A 21786-nucleotide genomic window follows, 5' to 3' on the forward strand; every position below is an offset into this window, starting at 1 on the left:
TGGTCCCGCCTGGTGCGGTGGGCATCTCCTCCAAGCTGTTGGGTATGTGGTGTTTCCAAGAATGGAACACTCTGATAACCACCTCTGGAAACCGCTGGAGGGAGGGTGCTCCTCTCACCCCCTCCTGCAGGAAGCACCTGCTGGATCCCACTCCATGCCTGCCTCGCGGCCCCCTTGCCTGGCCCCTGAGCGCTAGCCTGCTCCCTTCCTGTGGTTCCCTGCAGGCCCCTGTGTGCCTGGATCATCCTGAGCGTGTTCACATGCTTTTGGGGTTCCCTTCTCCTCCCTTCCTGGACTCTCTTCCCTCTTTCCTGAGATGACCTCAGTGCCCAGTGAGCAGCCCCATGCTGGAGGCCAGAGAGACTGGGGTCCTTGTCCTTCAGTGGGACTGGAGCAGGCCAAGGGGGCAGCTGGGCCTGGCCCAGGCTCCGGCCTTTAGAGCTCTGTGTCCTGGCAGGGCCCCTCTCTTCTCCCCTCTGCCACTGGCGTCTCCCCAGCTGTGAACTCTGCTCCCACAACCTACCCACCAGACTGTGGGTGCTGCTGTGTTCTGGGGCCCCTGCTGGACTCTCCTGGTGGTGGTGGGGTAGACTGGGGGCTTGGAGCTCAGCTCTTCAAGACCTTCAGGGCTGCCTGCCACCACACCAGGCAACGCGTGCATGCGTGGGGCAGAGCGGGAAGGAACAGGGGAGCAGGTCTGGCTGGACCCAGGAGAGCCCTTCCCCCTCCAGGGAGGGTCACCCAGAGCCCTCCGGGTCCGGCCCAGCCGCTCCCCTTCCACCTCCATCCGCAAGGAAATGGCTTTTCCAGGCTCGCGCTTGCTCCTGAGCCAGCCGTGACTTGGTGGCCGGTGACTGGGGCTCTGTGCAGGATGGCAGAGGAAGTGGCTCAGGTCAATGTTGGGGGGGGGGGGCGCAGTGAGCCCAGGCCGGGTTCCCTGCCCACCACGCAGAGCCCAGAGCCGAGGCCTTTCCCGGGCCCCAGCTTGGGGTGGGGACAGGGGCGGCTCGGCCTGGCCGGCCCCTTCCTCCCTCTCCTCCGGCCTGTGGAGCCCTTGGGGATCCCCGGCAGGTCCCATTGTATCCGACTGGACAGCCCGTTCTGTTCTTTGTGCGTGTTTACGGAAGGCCGAGGTCAGGGGTGGCTCTCCCCCGGAAAGGGGGGCCCGGGGGCCTCTGAGGGGCTTGGCCTTGCCCCCCAGCCGGTTCCATGTGCCTATAATTGTCACTGCTCCCCACTTGTCTTTAAAGAGATCCCCCCAAATCAGCATCATGCTCCTTAAGGACCTTTGCCAAGGCCAACCAGGAGGGAGGCACCATCCCTGTGTGACCTTCCCTGCCTCAGTTTCCCCGCCAGTGAAATGGTCTTGCTGGAACCTCTGTAGAAGTGACTGCTGCTGTGATTGTTGGGGTGCTGCTGAGCCCCAACAATCCTCCCAAACAAGTGTCCTGGGTCCAGGTCCGTGAAGCTGTGATGTGGCCCCATGGATGCCTTCCCCCCCCCCCCCCCCCGGTCCCCCGGTCCTGTGCCAGAGGCCAGGGCTCACCTTGAATTCCTGGTTCTAGGGTTCAGTCTCCAGAGCACAGCCCCCTCCTTTGCGCTGGGCCAGGTGGCAGACCCTGGGAGGGGGAGGGGGGCTCCATAGGTGACACTGCCCGGCCTGGGGTGCTAAAAGTGCTCCCCCCACCCCCGTGTCCCCTGCATGGCGTTCCCCGTCCCCACCTGGGTCCGTGGCCACTTGGGGCATCTGAGGAGGGAAGTTTTCTGGGTGGGGTCAACATCTTCCCCAGCACCGGAAGGTAGGCCTCATGCTCCAGGAATTTCCCCCCAGGGGCTGAGCTGGCCACGGCCGCGGGCCGCGTGGAAGGGGGCCATGGCGGGCAGGGCCAGGCCCCGCTGAAGCCCTTTCCTGTCCCCAAATTCCCACAGGGACCTCAGCTGGAGCTGGACTCAATTTCATTCCTCTCTATAGGTGAGGCAAATCAGGCCCAGAGAGGGTGAGCAACTAGCCCAAGGACATACAGCTAGCAAATGGGGAATTTGAACTTGGGCAGTCTGTCCCCAGACTCCTCATCACTAAGGTTGGGCTGAGGCTCCTGGTGGCCCCTCGTTACTAATGGGCAGAGTTGCCCTTGGACTGGCTGCTCACACAGCCAGGGGAACAGAAGGAGGCCCCTGTGTGTGCTTGAATTCCTTCCTTGGTGCTCCATGGTGGCCTGTGATGAGGATCTCACTCCATACCCTGTTTTGTTTAGGGGTAACCCAGGAGGGTTGGTACAAGGCAGATAGATAACCTCAGCCCTATCCTGAGGCCGTGTCTGTCAACCCTAGTGACTCAGTGAAGGTCAGTGGGCGAGGTTGATCCACGGGTTCTAGTCACTTCCTGCTGCTTGCTGTGTGACTTAAGGCGGTCCCTGGCCCTCGCTGGGCCAGTGGAGCAGATTCTCCCAATGACCTCCCAGACAAGTTCCCAGACATAGAGCAAGGACGCAGGAGGGGAACTGTCTGGAAGAAGTGACGTCTGGGCTGTGGCGCAGAGGTGGCTAGTGATGGGCTGCGGAAAGAAAAGGAAGGAGGGGCTGTGTGAGACACCCCCATGCCCAATGCTGGGCTTCCTTCCGCTGATCCGAGGTGGCGGGAAGCAGTCTGACAGGGACCCCCAACACTGAGAGAGGAGACATAGTGAAACCTTAAAATCACAGCACAGGAAACAGCGCCCTTCCCTAAAACGCCTTCATGTGCTCCTTAGAGGGCCTAGCATGCCACCAGAGCAGGGCCAGGCCCCATCCACCTGTGAGTGGACTCCAAGGCTCCATTCTTCATGTTGGGATGTGTAGAGGCCAGGTTGGTTGGAGGGAGTCCTGGGCCAGCGAGGTCCTGCTTGGGTCCCCCTTTACTGCCACCCTCAAATACGAAGTTCAGAAGCCACCTCTTCCGGGAAGCCCACCTCGATTTCTTCCACACTTGGATCCTTGCGTGTCCTGGGGTTGCCAGGCTTCCCTTTGCCTGGCTTGTAGCAGATGACTGCATCTGTCTCCACGGCGAGCCCCAGCTGCCCACAAGATGAGGGTGGCTGTTCTAAACTGTCAGCACCCAGGTTGGTTACTGTGGACGCGATGCTAGGGAGGATGGAGCCACTGGCATGTCTGTGGAGCACCAAGCGCCGCGGGGAAAGTCAGTCCTTTACCAGGCAGGGGCAGCCTGGTAAACACAGGTGCTCCTGATGGCAGAGGTTGAGAACAGAGGTGCCACTTAGCCAGGCAGCAGGGCGAGAGGGGCCTCCCTGGCCTGGCCACGCCTCCCTGGGCCTGGCCCCCCTGGCCACGCCCCCTGGTCCTCATCTGCAGGCCCTGGCCAATGGCTCCCCCTAGTGGTTCTAATGGGAAGCACACTTCCCTATGGTTCCCATAGAGAGTGTTGACCTTAGAGGTGGCCAGAAGCTCCCTGGCTGACTTGACAGGACCCGTGGCCAATCCTTGTCTCAGGGATGATGGGGTGTAATCTTAGGGGAGAACTTGTTTGGTGTCTTCTCCAGACCTCGCAGGGGTAGGGCCAGGTGGATGCTGGACAAGTTTCCCACCACTTCTGGCCCCTACACTGAGCAACTGACCCCACACCTTGCAGTAGAAAAGAGAGAGAAAGCTATAGTTCTTACTCAGTGAACTCTGGACAGCCTTGGTTGCTTGGTTCTTTTCTTTTTGTGCCAGTACTGGGGCTTGAACTCAGGGCCTGGGTGTTGACACTTAGCTTTGTCACTCTTGGCTGGTACTCTACCACTTGAGCTGTAGCTCCACGTCCAGCTTTTTGGTAGCTAATTGGAAATTAGAGTTTGTACAGACTTTCCTGCCCAGGCTGGCCTCAAACCTTGATCCTCAGATCTCAGCCTCCTGGGTAATTGTTGCTGTTCACATAGCGAGACCTGGGAACACAGTGTCTGGTAGGCAGAGAGTGGACCACACCATGCAGTATAGACAAAATTTATTAAAAGTACCACATGCTTATATACAGCATACAGGCAAGGCAAGTAAATCTTCAGGAGACAAAGTTAATTTTAAACAGTCTTACGTATGTGCAGACAATGGGAGTTAATCTGTAATCAGTAAACAGGAGAAGTTAATCTTTGTCAACAAAAGTGAAGCAGTGTTAAGTGATCAAAGGTTACAAAGAACAAGCAAAGTCCAGGTGAGCTATCAGACACACAAAGGGAGTTTCGAGGCATTGTCTATGGGATTATTCAGCGGAGCCTGGAGATCACGTTCTGCATGCCATCCTTGAGGCTTATGGCTGGGCATCCAGATGTTGCCCAGACTTTGAAGGTTTTTTTTTTTCCTCCCTAAGGCTGTGCATGTCAGCATACACAACCTCACAGCACGTAAGTCCTCAGATGGGATCATGGGAGCTGGGGTCTCTGACATCTCCCCCTTTTTTGTTTTTTGTTTTGTTAAATGTAGTACAGCAAGCATGAGGTTCTTTTGTGAAAGGGATGCTTTAGCTATTTTGGAATGGAGACAGCGGTGTGCAAAGAGCACAAACTTCGTAAGACACAATACAATCAATCCTGTAAAAGCGCGATGGGTAAAACTCTGCCACCAGGTATGAGGATCTAGTTGATTTAATACAGATACTATGCCTTCAGCTAAGCCATCATATCCCACCTCAGGGAGCTGTGCCGAGAAAGTCTCAGTGACTTGTTGCTGTGGATGTATGACCCAAGACAAATTTCCCCACAAGTCCTGCAGGTGGTGTCAAAGTCCCTGCCAAGTGAAGTTAGTAGTGTTGAAGTGGGCGGGTGTAACACAGCTTTGTTGAACTCCAGTCACATTTAAAGGTTAGTTTCTGTACCTCAATTAGCTGGCCTCCCAGCCACTGGACTGCGTGTTGTAAGGTGTTTAAGCGGGATTCAATGTCCTGTTCAGTATCTATCTGATGAGTCCACAGCTGAGGAGAATCCCGCTGCCACTTCTCTACGAAGTCCTTGGTTTGGACGGTGGTATGCAGTCACTCCAGCGGTTGCAGCAGCCACGGTTATAGCAATCCGTCCATCACTGCGGCTATAATCATGCCCAGAAACCTCTTAGTTCTTTTCAACAGTCGCTGGAAAACTCCTGTCAGTAAACCTATAGCAGGGCTCTCTGGCCAAGGTTGGGTGAGGTTAACAGGTGCCCAGACCCCTAAGGGAGATTGTAATACCAGGAGGGATTGAGAAGACATGTTGAAAGGAATAGTGTGATTTAAACATGTAAAGAGCTGACCAAACAATCCAAGCTACACAAAGTTTCATTAATTGACACAGTTCCTATGGCTAATACATAAGGAAGTTTAACACAAGCCTGTACAAAAAAAAAAAAAAAAGTGATTCCTATAAAACGTATAGTTTGCCAGGCAGGTTCTAATAAAATGACCAATCCAACTTTGAGTTATTTGAAATGGGGCCGCAAGTTTCCATAAATGCCACTGTTCAGGGCCCAAACATCCCTTAAAATTTATACGTGGCCTAGGAGATGCAAGGCCTCCATCATGCCAGGTAAGCAAACCAGTGGGTTCCACATGATTTATCATTCCATTGTATCAGCACCATCGAAAGAAGAATTACTGGTACACCGATCATCAACGTGTCTTTCAGAACAATTGGCGATGAAATGCCCGTGGGGGCCCCAAGCTATAAATGAAATATTATTATTATGCTGTGTAATTTTTTCCTCTAGGGCTACAGCACTGAGGCCACTGAATAGGAATGTAAACCTAATTCCAATATTTAATGCCCTGACATACAGGGTTGGCAGGTCATCCAGTGTTATTTGTATGAGAATGATGACCAATAAAATCTAAGGAAAGTGTACTGAATAGCCCCATATGATCAGTGATCTTATCGTCAGGCAAAATGTATACCTATACCTGTCTTTTGATTGTAAACAAGGGAGTACCCCCAAACACAGTGGTAAAGACTCAAATCCTAAGCATATGTTTTAGTGTGTTCCTTCCTCAGCTGGATGAGTAGGACCTCCAAAGTCCCACAGAAAGGGAAAATACACACTGTCATTAGTATATATCACTGAGCCTTGATCTAGCCAATCCACTAATCTTAACAATGGTGGGTGAGGGATGTAGGCCCGATACACATGTTCACTACAGGTAAGCAGTGCATCTATGGTCAAAAACAGATGTTCAGGTATTCTAGGGCTTTTAGCACTGACCAGAATGGCTTCTCCCTTGTCTGACAATGCCTTAATCTGTTGGTGTGGCAGTGTCTGGCTAGTTTTCTTGTGATAAGGATGATGGCGGTATTGGGTCTTCACGTTTAGGCCTACAAAATGGCATGCTAATTCTTCTTTCTCAGGTTTAGGTTATACTGTTCTCATCTCTCTGGGGTCAGATGAGCCAAAGAGGAAGCTATATGTTGTTGGTGAATCCATCTGGAATGCTAGAAGCATACCCTTTCCAACTATGGGTCATTAGTCCTGGTTTCCATTGATCAAATTCTTTTTTTTTGGGGGGGGGGGGGTCCGGTCGTGGGGCCTGAACTCTGGGCCTGGGCGCTGTCCCTCAGCTCTTCAGCTCAAGGCTAGCGCTCTACCACTTGAGCCACAGTACCACTTCCGGCTTTTTTCTTTTTGCTTATGTGATGCTGAGGAATCAAACCCAGGGCCTCAGGCATGCAAGGCAAGTGCTCTACCACTGAGCCACCTTCCCAGCCCTGATCAAATTCTTTAAACCATATGGGAATATGCTATTGAGATGGAGCTGGAGAGGTAAAATGCTTTTCAGCTCTAGTATAAGGATCACCTGGAGGTAAACTTAAAAAGTTTAAAGTAAATAAGGTTCAGGCAAGAAGTTCCCTTGGGATTCCCCCTTTTTTTGTTTTTTAATCATTGAAGCTTAAGTGTTTTATGGGCTTGTTCCACAATATCCTGGCCTTGAGGATTATACGGAATGCCAATGATATGTTTAATTTGCCATTCCTTGCAAAAGGCAGCAAAGCCCTTACTTGTATAAGTGGGACCATTATCTGTTTTTATAGCACGAGGAAGTCCCATGACAGGAAAAGTAAGTTTAAATGTGGTAATTGTTGCTTTGGCTGATTCTGAGGACATGGGCACTGCCCATATGAAGGAAGAGAAGGTATCTACAACAACATGTAAATAAGGTTGCTTTGGAAATACAGCAGTATGAGTAACATCCAGTTGCCACAAAACGTTACTGGAACCTGCTCGTGGGTTTGCACTGGCTGAGTGGGAAGAACAATGTAATGGGGCACAAACATCATAGTGTTGAACAATGGCCTGGGCTTGGTGAAAGGAAATATGGTAATAAGCGTGTAAATGCTTGGCATTAGTATGCAATAAGTCACATTCTTGCTGGGTAGTCTGTAAATTTCTACATAGACTCATTAAAGAAGTTTTATCCAGGGCCTGACTGTAGTAAAATCCTCTGGTACTTTCCTGCTTCTATAGGCTGGCATCCCACTGGCTTTTAAGGCTACCTTTTAGGCAGTGGCCCCAAAGTAATTAATCAGGTAACTTATCAGCTTTTTACTAACCAGATTTCTTTTAAATAAGGCTAGGATTTCCTAGGCAGACATAGAAGTCTTGGGCCTGTAATCCTTTATTCTTACACACTTGTTATCACTATTTCTATACCGCTTTTTTTTTTTTTTATCCTGCCTCATTTTTTTCAAAGAAATGACTCTGGTCCCTTGATCTTAAAAAGGGGCTGATGGGCAAAAGTCCATCTTCTGTAACTTCTTCAAATTGACTCAGGGATGCTAGGAACCTATAACCTTAGCTTACTTTATATAACGTTAGCATTTTCCTTGGTGGGTCACTGGACTTGAACTCAGGGCCTGAGCACTGTCCCTCAGCTCTCCAGCTCAAGGCTAGCACTCTGCCACTTTGAGCTCCAAAGAAACTCTGCCTGCTTTTTCAGTGCTCTGCTGGCCAGTTAGGGATGACAATCTCACAGGGGCCTTTCTCTGCCCAGGTTGGCTTTGAACTGCAGTTTTCAGATCAATGGGTCTTATACAAGCCACTTTACTGCAATTAAAAGCAAGAAAGATGGTCAACATAGAAGTAGTTTTTTTTTGTTTGTTTTTTGTTTTGTTTTTGTTTTGTCAGTTACGGGGCTTGAACTCTAGGTCTGGGCACTGTCCTTCAGCTCTTCAGCTCAAGGCTAATGCTCTACCACTTGAGCCACAGCACCACTTTCGGTTTTCTGGTGGTTTATTGGAGATAAGAGTCTCACAGACTTTCCTGTCCAGGCTGGCTTTGAGTGGCAATCCTCAGATCTCAGCCTCCTGAGTAGCTAGGATTACAGGTGAGAGCCACTGGTGCCCAGCTTGGAAGTAGTTTTTTTAAGCATGTTCTTACCGGGAACTTATTAAGGGCTAAAGTTACATCTGACAAATCTGTAAGATTCCTCTGTTCTCTGTGAGCCTTCTGGAAACTTACCAAAAGTTTATAAGGGCAAACTAAAATAGCAATTAAACTATCATTTTAATAGTCCTAATGTTTTCTTTTTCCGCTTTGAAACATTTAAGACAATTTTACTTCCAAATTTCATATCCCAGAATCCATTCTTGATTTTTAAAAGCCTTTGACTAACCTCTGCTTTAGCACTTTATACTTCAGTTTTCATTTCCATTTAAAGAACCTCTTGAAATCTTGAGGGGCTTAGTAACACCCATTTCTTTTGGACTGCCTGTTTTACAGCAAATATATTTTATTTATTTATTTTTCAATCTAAATTCCCTTTTAGAAACCCTTTGAATTCAGACAACAGTTTTTTCCTTAATGCAAAAATTACAATCACCAGCACAATACCAAAAATCTAGACTCAATACTTTTTTGTCCTTTAAAACACATATCCAACTGCAAAATAGCATTAAAACCAAATTCTATCACACAAATAATCTTTTACCCCTCCTTTTTTCCCCTATTTTTTAATATATCTGAGGGGCAGTTCTAGCAACACCAATCACATCATCACATCACTCACTTTACCACCAGGTTTCTAGTGTCCAGCTGCAAGGGAAAGAGACGGGACAAAGATAAGCTACTTGGTCCCTCCTATGGAATGGACTGATACTCATCTGACCCGTTAGTATTAGATGAACTGCCTTTGTGCCAGCTTGCCCTCTCCCACCATGCATGGGATCTCTGAGCTGCACTTCTGCCTGGTCACCCCTCACCAACAGGTTTTCTATGGGCTCATCCTAAGTATTCCCTTTCCTTTTCTTTTGGTTCTTAACTGAAATACCAAGCAGTTTTAGACAATCAGAACAGGTGAAGTCTTTAGCAGTGCTAAGTAAACCATCACATTTAAATTCTAATACCCCAAATTTTAGCCGAGGGAAATAAATCCCAAATCTCCAATGCCTCTTTGCTAAGCAAGATAATGTGATTACAGTGTAAACCACCTTAGGCATTTTAAAACACCAGATTTTAAAATACCAGATTTTTCTAATTCTCAAATTTAAAAATTCCTAGAAAGCCTTTAAAACAATGCAATAATTCTTTAAAACTTGTGGCAGCATCCAAACTTCATAACCTTTGTGAATTTTAAACTTTAATTCACTTAAATATTTATAGCATGCTGACAGTTTTCCATCTTAAATATGTTCACACACATTCAAACACACACACAGATATTAAAGCGCACAAAAAAGGAAAATCAATTGTACATACGCTTTCTGAAATCTTCAGTGACAAGAGACCTTTTTCCTATCTTACTATTCCAGATGATAAAAATTTAAGGTGATACCTTTTAACAAAGTGCCTTTTCCAGGCCATAATTTTATTTTTTCCAAGGCTTGCTTGTTTTGCCAGGCATTTTACCAACTGGCCTTTTGAATACCTTCAGCTGGTGAAGGCTGGGTGAGGGTCACTTGAAACTAAACTGGCCTGACTCTGTCCAATCTTAAACAAGAGCACCTTACAACTATTTACACTGCCATGACCAGCCAAATGTCTGAACCAAGTTCACAGCCATCTTACACTCTCCCTTCCCGCAGCATCCACAGGGAGAAAATGCAGCCTGAGGCTTGTAGTCAGGCAATCTCAGACTTTTCAAGGCAACTCAAAGTAAATCATAGCTCCCATTAACAAAGATCTTTTAGCAAGCAGAATATTTGATAACTTTGAAACCATGACCCTTTTACCTATTTCACAAATAGACAGACAGTTATGTTTTGTACAAATCATAGAGCATGCTTAGATTTTAATATTGGCCATTTAAGGTTTTTTTTGGGGGGGGGAACTTTAGCAGCATTATTTTGCCAAATTATGATGGAACCATGTGGTCAGTTATAAAAACAAACCTTTGTCAACAACAAAAAACTTTTCAGTAGACAGGAAACAGGACAGGAACACAGAGACATGTGACATGCCATAACCAGAACAGAAATCCTTTTAGCTAAGTTTTCTCTTTAAAATGATGCAGTAATCTTTTTACACTTTGTTCCTGATCTACAGTTTCTTTTTCATCTTTTAATATTTCTATATGTTCTCCTGGCCTAGGAGCTCTTCTTACATTGGTTTTAATTCTCCGTCATATTTCTTTTTCCAAAGTTCCCTTGTTGGGGAGCCATGGTTTATATTCCAGAAGTTGTGTCTTGGACAATTTTGCCCCCCTTTTCTTAAGAAGGTGGTGTACTAAATCAACAAAAGGCTGAGCTCGGCTTCCTGACTGTCCCATAATGAAAAAAATTCCCACTTACCTCTTTCTATGGGACACCACATCTTTCTAGTAGAACTGCTCCAAGTCCTGGTTGTTCACCACTTGTTGCTTTTCACACAGCGAGACCCAGGAATCCAATGTCTGGTAGGCAGAGAGTGGACCACACCATGCGGGTATAGACAAAATTTATTAAAAGCACCACATGCTTATATACAGCATACAGGCAAGGCAAGTAAATCTTCAGTCAGGAGACAGAAAGTTAATCTTAAACAGTCTTACATATGTGCAGACAATGGGAGTTAATCTGTAGTCAGTAAACAGGAGAAGTTAATCTTTGTCAACAAATATGAAGCAGTTTTACGTGATCAAAGGTTACGAAGAACAAGCAAAGTGCAGGTGAGCTATCTTAGACACACAAAGGGAGGCATTGTCTATGGGGTTATTCAGAGGAGCACCAAGAGGCTTATGGTCAGGCATCCAGACTGTTGCCCAGACTGTTAAGGAGTTTTTCTCCTTCTCCTCGAGGCTATGCATGCTGGCATACTCAACCTCACAGCACATAAGTCCTCAGATGGCTCACGGAAGCCAGTGTCTGACAGCATTACAGGCGTGAGCCACCAGTGCTGGCACAACCTCTTGATTTTTAGCCTCTGGCCATTCTTGTCAGCTGCTGGGCTAGCCTAGCCACCCTGCTTTCCAGGCTCCAGCTAACGCTTAGGTCTCTTCCAGGTGGTGACATCTCTGGGGACAACCATGGCTGTCCAGGTGCTTCAGCAGGCGGCGCTGTTCCTACTGAGTCTGCTCTTCCTGGTGCAAGGTAGCATTTCCTGGGGCCTGGGGCTGTTGTGACTTTCGGCAAACACCCTTATATCTAGGCAGCTGTTGCCAGCCTTTGGGCAGGCGCAGGGGTGCAGACACAGCTTAGCAGGTGAAGGGAACCGTGGAGAAAATTAGAAAGGCACCTACCTCTTCTTGGTGATGGAGAGCTGGTTGGGGTGAGGAACATGAACTGGGTTTCAGCCCAGTTTGCCTTGTGGTAAGCATTCTCTGTCGGTGTGCACGGCCTGTGCAACTGTCCATGGCCGTCCTACCTCATTAAATACTTGATTGCTACTAAAGTATACATTGCCTTTGGAATCATAGCTTTCTTTTTAATTTTTTTCTTGACATAGTTTGAATCCAGGATATTTTTTGATAGCAGGATTTACACAAATGTCTGTGGAGCTTTTGAACGGGAGGCCATAAGACCATGTCCTAAGCTTTAGGTTCACAGACTCTTAAGCTCAAATTCTGTTCCCTCCCCTGGCCCCTGCCGGTCCCTGCCACAGCCCACCTGCAGCCTCTGCCTCCTCAGGTGCCCACGGTGGCGGTCCCCGGGAAGACTTCCGCTTCTGTGGCCAGCGGAACCAGACCCAGAAGAGCGACCTCCAGTATGAGCAGACGCCGGAGCTGCGGATCACCATCAGCAACTCAGAAGAGGCCCTCACCATCCGGGCCCCCTTTCCCGCTGCCCCTGAGGCCTCTCGGGCCTTCCCAGAGCCCAGGGGCATCTACCACTTCTGCCTGTACTGGAGCCGTCAGTCTGGGAAGTTCCACCTGCGTTATGGCAAGAATGATTTTCTGCTCAGTGACCAGGCCTCCAGCCTCCTCTGCTTCCGGCATCAGGAGAGCCAGGCGCAGGGGCCCCCACTGCTGGCTACCTCCATCAGCTCCTGGAGGAACCCCGAGAACACCAGCCTGCCTGGGGCTTCCAGCTTCACCTTCGCCTTCCATAGTAAGGAGCTTCCCAGGGGGAGGAGCAGGGGCTGGAGGAGGCTGAGGTGGGGAGGCTGAGGCAGGGAGGCTAGAGGCAGATGGCGGGTAGGTTGGGAAGGGCCCTAGGAGGGGCAGATGCTGCTTCAGGGACCCCTTAGGCAGAGCCTTGCCTGGCAGGCCTCGTGGGAAGTCAGTGTGCCCCCTGGGACCCTTGGTCTCAGGCAAAGCGGGGCAGAGCACAGAGTTGCTGCAGATCAGGGGGCGGGGGGGGGGGGCAAGGCCCTCGGTCACGATCTCAGCCTGTCTCTCTCCCCTCTGCAGAGCCCCATCACGCCTCCCACAACACATCAGCCTCAGTGGACATGTGCGAGCTGAAGAGTGTCCTCCTACGGCTCAGCCAGCTCCTGCAGCAGCCACACAAGGCCTCCAGGAGGCCCTCGGCCACCCTGGCCAGCAAGTAAGTGTCGCCCCAGGGCTGGGGGACCATCACCACCCCACGAGTCCATGCTGAGTCCCAGGGTGTGCCTCCTAGCTGCCTCATCCCGCCCAGGCTGCCCCTTCTCTTGTCCCTGCCTGTCCTACCCCTGTACCTGCCTGAGGCCCAGCTTCCTGCCTCACTCTCCCCCCATCATCCACCGTGCTGCCCTCCCACCAGGCAGCTGCAGAGCCTGGAGTCAAAGCTGGCCGCTGTGAGCTTCCCGGGGGACAAGGTGTCCTTTGAGGAGGACCGAGTCAACGCCACCATATGGAAGCTGTGGCCTTCCGCCGGCCTCCAGGACCTCCACATCCACTCCCGGCAGGAGGTGGGTTGTTGGTGGGGGAGAGGAGAGGCATGCTCCAGGGTCTCTACTGGGGTCTCCCTGCAAAGTTTATGGCCCACAGACAGAGCTGGCCCATGAAGCCCTGGGTCACAGGCTACCATGTGGGACCCAGGGCCTGTGTGGCCCAAGCCCAAGGCTCCTCAGTTACAGCAGGTGCCAAAGAAAAGAGGGACAAGGCTGAGCGCAGATGTCAGGCTTGGTTTCCTGGAGAAGGAGCTCAGGAAAGGCTGGATCCAGAGTCTGCTCTGGGCTGGGCCCTAACAGAACCCTCGTGCACAGGAGGAGCAGAGTGAGGTCCGGGAGTACTCCGTGCTGCTGCCCCGCGCCCTCTTTCAGCAGACCAAAGGCCGGCGCGGAGAGGCGGCCAAGAGACTGCTCATGGTGGACTTCAGCAGCCAGGCTCTGTTTCAGGTACTGGGGTGCCTCCCTTGCTGCGTTCCCTGGAGTCAGTTTTTCTCTGGTGAAGAGATGCGGGAAGATCCTGCCGCCCGCCTTCCTCTCCTAGCCTGTCCTAGGAAAATCTTGCCAGCAGTTTGGTTGAGATTTGAGGATTGGGGTTTGAAGCCAGCCTGGGTAGAAAATTCTGTAGGACTCTTATCTCCAAATAATCACCAAAGAAGCTGGAAGTGGTGTTGTGGCTTAAGTGGTAGAGCGCTCACCTTGAGCAAAATAAAAACTCAGTGACATTGCCTAGGCCCTGTCTGCAAGCCCCAGGACCTCAAAACTGGCTCCAGAGGGAGACTCAGGCGCTCAGAGAATGCTGGGAATGACAAGAGTCTAGAGAGGCAAGGGAATCTTCTGGACTTTTCTCCACTGGGGTCTCCCTGGAGCTGTCTCCCACAGACAGAGCTGGCCCATGAAACCCTGGGCTACAGGCCACCATGTGGGGCCCAGGGCCTGTGTGCCCCAAGCCCGAGGCTCCTCAGTCACGGCAGGTGCCAAGGAAAGGAGGGACAAGGCTGAGCACAGATGTCAGGCTGAGCCCTGCCCTTCCCTGTCTTCTTTCCCCAACTCTGCATGTCTAGGACAAAAATTCCAGCCAAGTCTTGGGCGAGAAGGTCTTGGGCATCGTTGTTCAGGACACCAAAGTCTCCAACCTCTCAGAGCCGGTGGTGCTCACCTTCCAGCACCAGCCCCAGCCAGTGAGTATGGGCAGCAGCCTGGGTACAGTGCGTCCAGACAAGAGTCTGGGCCTCTGGTTAGGGGAGGGGCCCTGGAAATGGGCAGGGCCTCCTTCCAAGGGGGCGGGGCCGCAGAACAGGCAGGGCCTCTATTTGTGGGTGGGTCCCTGAGAATGGGGCGGGGCCTCCCATCCCAGCTGACATGTTCTCAGTGTAAGGCTGCCTGCTGGCTGAGGCTTGGACCTCCCCATGTGAGTAGGGGGTGCAGCCACAGGGGCTTATACCCCTTCTCTTTGGTCCCCACAGAACAACATCACCCTCCAGTGCGTTTTCTGGGTTGAAGATGCAGCACGTGAGTCTGGAGGGATCTCTGGGTGCACAAGTGTCTGGAGAAATAGGGTCCTGAGAGGGGGATGGGAGAGGCGAGGCTCCCCCAGGGGTTTCCTGGAGGGCTGGGCTTGGTGGAGGGAGGGGCAGTGGGCAGATATGCAAAGACCTACCCTGGGAGATACCCTGGGAGGTGAGCTGATCAGGGCCCGTACCCCCTGTCCCCTCAGCCGGCAGCCCCGGGAGCTGGAGCAGCGATGGGTGTGAGACTGTCAGGGGAGAAACTCAGACGTCCTGTCTCTGCAGCCACTTGACCTACTTCGCAGTGCTGATGGTGGGTCCCTTCCCCCACCCCCACCCCACCTCCCACAGGCTTTGTATCTGCCAGGCCTGTGCTTAGCAACTCAGGCAGTAACTTCCTTCTGAATCCATGTTTTCCTCTGAGCTCACCCCCTTGTCCCATTTTATAGTTAATGAAAGAGCTGGTTTGTAAGGCTGTTGCTCCTTATTCCTAGATTTTTGACATTAAAAATGCAGGCACCTGCTCCTAACTACAAGGGCTGGGGCAGGGAGATTTTAATAGGCCCCTGCCTGGAGGCTGAGGCCCGGCATGGAGGCCCTTCAGGTGGGCTCCATTGTTTCTGGGAGCTCTGAAACTCCTGCTCTAACTTCATGTTCCCAGAGTCCTCTGGGCATGGGAAGCTCATTCTGTCACGGAAAACCAATCTTCATGCTGGGTGTCATAGAAACATGCAGACACTGCTCCACTCATAATGGGGCTGTATTCTGGTGAACCTATTGTGAATTGAACATCCATTTTAAGTGCATCATCCAGGTATGATGGTGTATGCCTGTAATCCCAGAATTTTAGAGGCTGAGGCAAGAGGATTGCAAATTCCAGACCAATACATACACACACACACACACACACACACACACACACACACACACACACACACACACACACAAAAAAAAATGAGCCAATAAAAAGTGGGGGCAGTGTCAGTGGCTTTTGTAGGTGGAACACAGCTGTGGCTCACTGCCTAGCACCTCAAGTGAGTGCAGTGAGACATTAGTAGCTAAGAAAAGCCAAGTTCAAGTTCCAAACATGGTCTCTGTCTCTTGCCTATGGCCCTTGTACCAATATGATCTTGGAAACTCCTAAGTGGAACCAGTGTCAAGGGGAATGTAATTCAGGCTGAGCAGTGGTCTTTTGGTGAAATGGGGGGGGGGGATATGTGTAGGTCACACTTGGGCCCCAGATCTTTCCAGAAGAATGCATGTGGTAAGAGGGCCCCTCACCCAAGAGGGCACAAAGGCCTCTCTCCAGGGAGACCCCCATGGAGGTGGGATGCTGAGATGCCCCTGTCCCTGCCCAGGTGTCCTCAGTGGAGGTGGACGCCACCCACAAGCACTACCTCACGCTCCTGTCCTACGTGGGCTGCGTCATCTCTGCCCTGGCCTGCGTCTTCACCATTGCTGCCTACCTGTGCTCCAGGTAGGCCTGCTGGGCCTTGGGCAGGTCCTGAAATGAAGAAGGGGAAAGGAAAAAAAGAGATGGAGAAAGAAGAAGAGGGAGGAGGAAAAGAGAGGAGGGAGAAGAGGAAGAAGAAAGGAGAGAGGAGGAGGAGGAGAAGGAGGAGGAAGAGGAGAGGAGGAGAAGGAGAAGGAGGAGGAGGAGGAGGAGGAAGAAGAGGAGGAGGAAGCAATGAAGAGTAAGGAGGAGGAGGGATGGAGAGGAAGTGGAGTAGGAGAATGAGGAGTGAGGAGAATGAGAAGGGGGATGAGGAGGAGGAGTTGACCCCACCCCTGATCTTCCTTACTCCCCCCCCCCAGCAGGAGGAAACCTAGAGACTACACCATCAAGGTGCACATGAACCTGCTCCTGGCTGTCTTCCTGCTGGACGTGAGCTTCCTGCTTAGTGAGCCGGTCGCGCTGTCAGGCTCCCAGGCTGCCTGCCGAGCCAGCGCCATCTTCCTGCACTTCTCCCTGCTGGCCTGCCTGGCCTGGATGGGCTTGGAGGGCTACAACCTCTACCGCCTCGTCATCGAGGTCTTCGGCACCTACGTCCCTGGCTACCTGCTCAAGCTGAGCGCCGTGGGCTGGGGTGAGTGAGGGGAGGAGGCTCCCCCGAGAACTTCCTCTGCCGCCTTGCTTCCTTCATCCACCGGTCCCCAGGGGTCCCACACCTGGGCTGGGCCAGGCCTGGCCCCAAGACACACTTTCAAGTACTCCCACTGCTGCCTCTTTGAGAAGGGCTCTGGCTGGGCACCACTGTACAAGAGCACCCAGCTGGGGTTGAGCCATGATGTCCAGGCACTCACACTTGAGCCATTTGGGACATAGCGTGGACTCTGACTTCACCCAGCTCACCTCCCTGCAGGTCCTGGGAGCTCCTTCATTGGCTGGGCCTGGCCCAAGGTGGGAGGCGGGACCCCTTCAGGGAGCCTCCCCTCTCCCCTCCTGATAGACCAGGTCTGACCCCAGACAGCTTCTTATTCAGAACTCCTCTATTTCCTCCTCTATTTGTCCTCCTCTATTTCCCCGCTTCTCCCCCCCACCCCCAACTGTCCTGTCTGCCTCCCACCTCAGCAGGGATCTCAGGCCCTTTGTCTTGGGCCTCTAGGATGGAGGTGGGAACAAAGTTAGGGGAGGACCTCCCTTTATGGGACAGCCACACTGGAATGGGGAAGGTGGTTCAACCTTCAACTTGGAGCCCTGGCCCCAGAGGGTCCTCCCTGCCTCCCCTGACCTCCCTCAGGAGAGGGCATGATGAGCCTCTGCTACCCTCAGGCTTTCCCGTCTTCCTGGTGACGCTGGTGGCTCTGGTGGACGTGAACAACTACGGCCCCATCATCCTGGCAGTGCACCGGACTCCAGAGCGGGTCAGCTACCCTTCCATGTGAGTGTGGGGAAGGGATGGGGTGACAGGGGCCTGGGTCGGTTCCTATTCCTGCCCAGCTGACCTTGCACCTGCTCTTCTCTGAGCCTCCATTTCCTTGTGGGAGGCGGATCTGGACTGCAGCATGCTGGCTCCCATGGATATGGGAAGCCGGAAGCTGGAATCCTGGAGAGCCACACGCCTGGTCATGCGACTCACTGCTCCCATCATCATATTTATTATTATTTACACTTCAGTTTGAACTCAGGACCTCACACTTAGGCAAACGCTCTGCCACTTGAGCTATGTCTCCAGCTTGATAGCATTTAAAATTTTTATTCTTTGACTGTACTAGGTTTTGAACTCAGGACCTCCAGCTTGCTTGGTTGGTGTTCTACCACTTGAACCATGCCTTCACCCTGGCTTTTTCCTCATTATTTTGGAGATGGAGTCTTACAGACTTTTCCTCCCAGGGCTGGCTTTGAACCATGATCCTCTGGATCTCAGCCTTCTGAGTAGCTAGGACTATAGGTGTGAACTGCCAACATCTCCCTTGATATATTTACGTAGTACTTTAAATTGTCTGACTTGTTCATTGAATGCATTTTACAAAGAAATGGCACCAACCCTACTTTCCATAAACTGAGAATTCAATGGGGGACATGCTACTCCACCCAGCCGTGTGTTGACTCCTCCCTTCCCCCACCAGGTGCTGGATCCGTGACTCCCTGGTCAGCTACATCACCAACCTGGGCCTCTTCAGCCTGGTGTTCCTGTTCAACATGGCCATGCTGATCACCATGGTGGTGCAGATCCTGCGGCTGCGGCCACACAACCAGAAGTGGCCCCACGTGCTGACCCTGCTGGGCCTCAGCCTGGTCCTTGGCCTGCCCTGGGCCTTGGTCTTCTTCTCCTTTGCTTCTGGCACCTTCCAACTTGTGGTTCTCTATCTCTTCAGCATCATCACCTCCTTCCAAGGTAAGCATGGGAAGAGCCGCCCCTGGCGATGGTGTAGGAAAGCCTGGGGTTTCCCTTCTCTGGGCTCAGTCTTCCTAATCCAGACCTGGGCGCACCCTCCAGGCCTCAGTTCTATGGAGCACCTGCATTGCAGGTCCTGTGCTGTCCCTGGGGTTACAGTCCTGAGCTCATGGGGGGGGGGGGGCAGAGAGACTGATCATGCACAAAGCCAGCTCACAGCCACCAGGCAATCTCAGTAGGGATGTCAGGGTGGGCCCTACAGAGAAGGCAAGAGCAAAGGCTCTGAGGTCAGAATGACTTATGTGTTGGGAGGAAGTGTGTGGCTACAGGGTAGCCAGTGAGAGGCAGGGCAGAGGGAAGGATCTTGGTTTGAGGCCCAAAGGATCATACGTGTATCCCCACATTCAGACATGTACAAGTACACATATGCTTCCATGTGGGCTGTGCAGATTTGTAGGCTGGTTGTGTGGCCAGGCCAGGAGTTTACATGGGGTCTCAGCTTTCTACAAGGATCGCTGTTTTTGTTTATTTGCCAGGCTTGGGACTTGAACTCAGGGCCTGAGCACTGTCCTTGAGCTTTTCATTTTTTGTGTTTACCCTGAGCTTTTTATAGCTCATGGCTAATGCACTACTACTTGAGCCACAGCTCTACTTCCGGCTTTTTGGTGGTTAATTGGAGATAATCACATACTTTCTTGAAGGCTTTGAACCACGCTCCTCAGAATAGCTAGGATTAGAGACATGAGCCACCTGCACCCAGCTCAAATTTAAAGTCTTAATCTTCTAAAGCTGAGGATCTTAAGTGATGTACGCACACACACACACACACACACTCACACACACACACACACACACACACACACACACACACACACACACACACACACACTGAATGCAATAAATCAGCAGCACTAGGGCATGACTCAAGTAGTAGAGCATCTGCCTAGCAAGTACAAGGTTCGGGTTCAAACCCCATTATATTAAAAAATAAATCCCAGCAGCACTGTCTAGTGCCTGAGCCAGAAGTATGTTGGGCCTGTGTTGGTGAGGTGACTGGGAGTTGGAGTAGGGAGGGCCAGGTGGCTGCATGCCTGTTCACTCCCGCCTCTCTCTCCTGCTTGCAGGCTTCCTCATCTTCCTCTGGTACTGGTCCATGCGGCTGCAGGCCCGGGGAGGTCCTTCTCCTCTGAAAAACAGCTCAGACAGCGCCCGGCTCCCCATCAGCTCCGGCAGCACCTCGTCCAGCCGCGCCTAAACACCCCAGCGTCCACCCTGTGTGAGGGCAGAGACATGGCTCCCCCATTGTCTACAGCCACCGCTGGGCTCAGCCTACCACTGGGCAGTGGCAGACTGGAGAAGGCCCTGTTCCCTGGATGGATGAATGGATGGATGGAGCAGTTGCCATGGTAACCAGATGCCCACCTGGCCTTGAGGACCACTCAGCTCCCAGTTCCAACTTCCAAGGATTCAGGACTATGCTGCCATGCTGGTGGGAAGGATGTCCCCACGACTGATCAAACCTAGGACTCAGGCCTTGTTTCTCCTGACTTCCCTGAGCTCAGCTGACTCCACAGCATCAGGGCCAGGCTTGGATGTTAGATGCCCAGACACAGCTACCCAGGCTGTTACTACTCTGAACCAGTCACCACACAGCATTCTGCAGCCCTGGTCCTTTTAATTTGGGCAGCAGCAAGGACATGTAGAGCTGGACAGAGAGTTGGGCTGGAGTCCTGCAGGTGGTGAGGCCCTCCTTCAAAGGCTACCTCAGAGCCCAGAGCCTCTCCCTCCACCAGATTCCCAGAGCCCCTTTTTTCCCTGCTCCCCTCCTGAGCTTCCCCTACCCTCTGCCCACAGCCTGGGGCCTCCAGTTCCAATGCTGTTACTTTGGGAAGCTATTCCCACCCAGCCTCCTGGTGCCTGCTGTAAACTACCGTGGCTTCATGAGCTTTGGATGTCTCTCGTATGGACACCTGGGCGGGGCCATGTGGCCTGTGTGTCAGTGCTGTCCTTGATCACCCCTCAGAGGAGCCCTCCTGTGGCAAGAACTATGGGACAGTCCTGGCACTCTAGAAGACTGGCACATTCCTTCTGCTGACCCTAGTTTGAGCCAGACTTCTCACCTATAAGGTGGTCTTCAAATCCCTGCAGATGGCTGCCTGTCATGGGGGACTCTGCCCAACACTTATTCACCACTCACCAGCCTGTGTTAGGGTGGCAGGGACACAGATAGACAGACCTGGTGGGCTCTTCCTGCAAACTCAGCTTAGAATACAAGGCCCTGGGGCTATAGGTACAAGGTAGGAGCCAATACTCTTTGATGGGCATTTAGGAAATCTTCCTGGAAGAGGCAGCATTTCATCTTGACCTCAGCCTTCAAGATGAAGACTGTTCTTTTTAAGTGTCAGTTTGTTCATCTTATTTTGATGTGGTTTTTTTTTTTGGTGGGGGGAGAGGGGAAACAGAGCTATAGAGCCTCAGGCTGATCCCTCTTGCCTCTGCCTTCTGAGAGCTGGGATTATAGGTGTTGACCACCATGCTCAGCACTCATTTGTCTTTTGATATTAAAAAGGAGTATGTGTTTATTGTAGAGAATCTGGAAACTGTAGAAGATTGTCAAGAGGGAAAATAAAAATCAGTTTTCTTTGCCTAACAAACGTTTGGAGCATTTCCTCCAGAGATGTTTCTTGTGTTATTGAAAACATCAAGGATGCCAGTGTCTCAGGAAAGAGAAGAGGACCCTGGGTGAGGGAAAATGCCAACAGCTGATGCCAGGCAACTGAGAACACAAATGGCAAGCTGGCATTCATGTTGGAGATGTAATGAGAAGTGAGGTCTGTGGCAAAGTGAGAATTAAAACCCCATGCTGAGTGACAGCTCTAGCATCAGGTCTAGGATGCAGGAAAACAACCCATGTAGAAACCCAGGTTGGCATGAAGAATCCATGGTTTAAAACTATTGGTAGGGATTGGGAAGGTGGCTCAGTGGTAGAGTGCTTGCCTCACATGCATGAGGCCCGGGATTCAAGTCCTCAACACCACATAAGCAGAAAAAGGCAGAAGTGGCACTGTGGCTCAAGTGGTAGAGTGCTGGCCTTGAGCTGAAGAGCTCGAGTTCAGGCCCCACAACTGACCAAAAAACAAACAAACAAAAACTATTGGTAAACTCAAAATATTCTTTAACAATGATTCAACATTTTCCCCTACTTCTCCCTGATCTTTTGGTTTTACTTTT

At 51.4% G+C, this 21786-nt stretch overlaps 1 protein-coding gene and 1 long non-coding RNA gene across 7 annotated transcripts in view; one reads left to right on the forward strand and one right to left on the reverse strand.

The window, feature by feature from the left end:
* Adgrg1 (adhesion G protein-coupled receptor G1) overlaps nt 1-21176 on the forward strand; it is a 42475-nt gene extending 21299 nt beyond the window's left edge. For 5 of the 6 annotated variants that reach the window (XM_042672838.1, XM_042672834.1, XM_042672837.1 and 2 more), the window contains 13 exons: nt 11401-11488; nt 12026-12445; nt 12748-12883; nt 13082-13229; nt 13527-13658; nt 14273-14389; nt 14675-14720; nt 14926-15029; nt 16075-16193; nt 16532-16803; nt 17490-17598; nt 18287-18555; nt 19680-21176. In XM_042672838.1, coding sequence (XP_042528772.1) covers nt 11425-11488; nt 12026-12445; nt 12748-12883; nt 13082-13229; nt 13527-13658; nt 14273-14389; nt 14675-14720; nt 14926-15029; nt 16075-16193; nt 16532-16803; nt 17490-17598; nt 18287-18555; nt 19680-19810 — 2067 coding nt within the window. In that variant the 5' untranslated portion in view covers nt 11401-11424 and the 3' untranslated portion in view covers nt 19811-21176. Of the gene's footprint in view, nt 1-11400; nt 11489-12025; nt 12446-12747; nt 12884-13081; nt 13230-13526; nt 13659-14272; nt 14390-14674; nt 14721-14925; nt 15030-16074; nt 16194-16531; nt 16804-17489; nt 17599-18286; nt 18556-19679 lie in introns of those variants that run through there. The other variant, XM_042672832.1, reaches the window with a different exon arrangement.
* Nucleotides 3962-10954, reverse strand: LOC122102229. Its single transcript, XR_006146473.1, has 2 exons — nt 10712-10954; nt 3962-5051 (listed from the first exon to the last, which is right to left on the reverse strand). It is a non-coding gene; the product is annotated as an uncharacterized LOC122102229 (long non-coding RNA).
* Nucleotides 21177-21786: the final 610 nt, after the last annotated feature.

The sequence above is a fragment of the Dipodomys spectabilis genome, unplaced genomic scaffold, assembly GCF_019054845.1.
Source record: "Dipodomys spectabilis isolate Male_0828 unplaced genomic scaffold, ASM1905484v1 ptg000773l, whole genome shotgun sequence".
In the NCBI taxonomy this organism is placed as follows: domain Eukaryota; kingdom Metazoa; phylum Chordata; class Mammalia; order Rodentia; family Heteromyidae; genus Dipodomys; species Dipodomys spectabilis.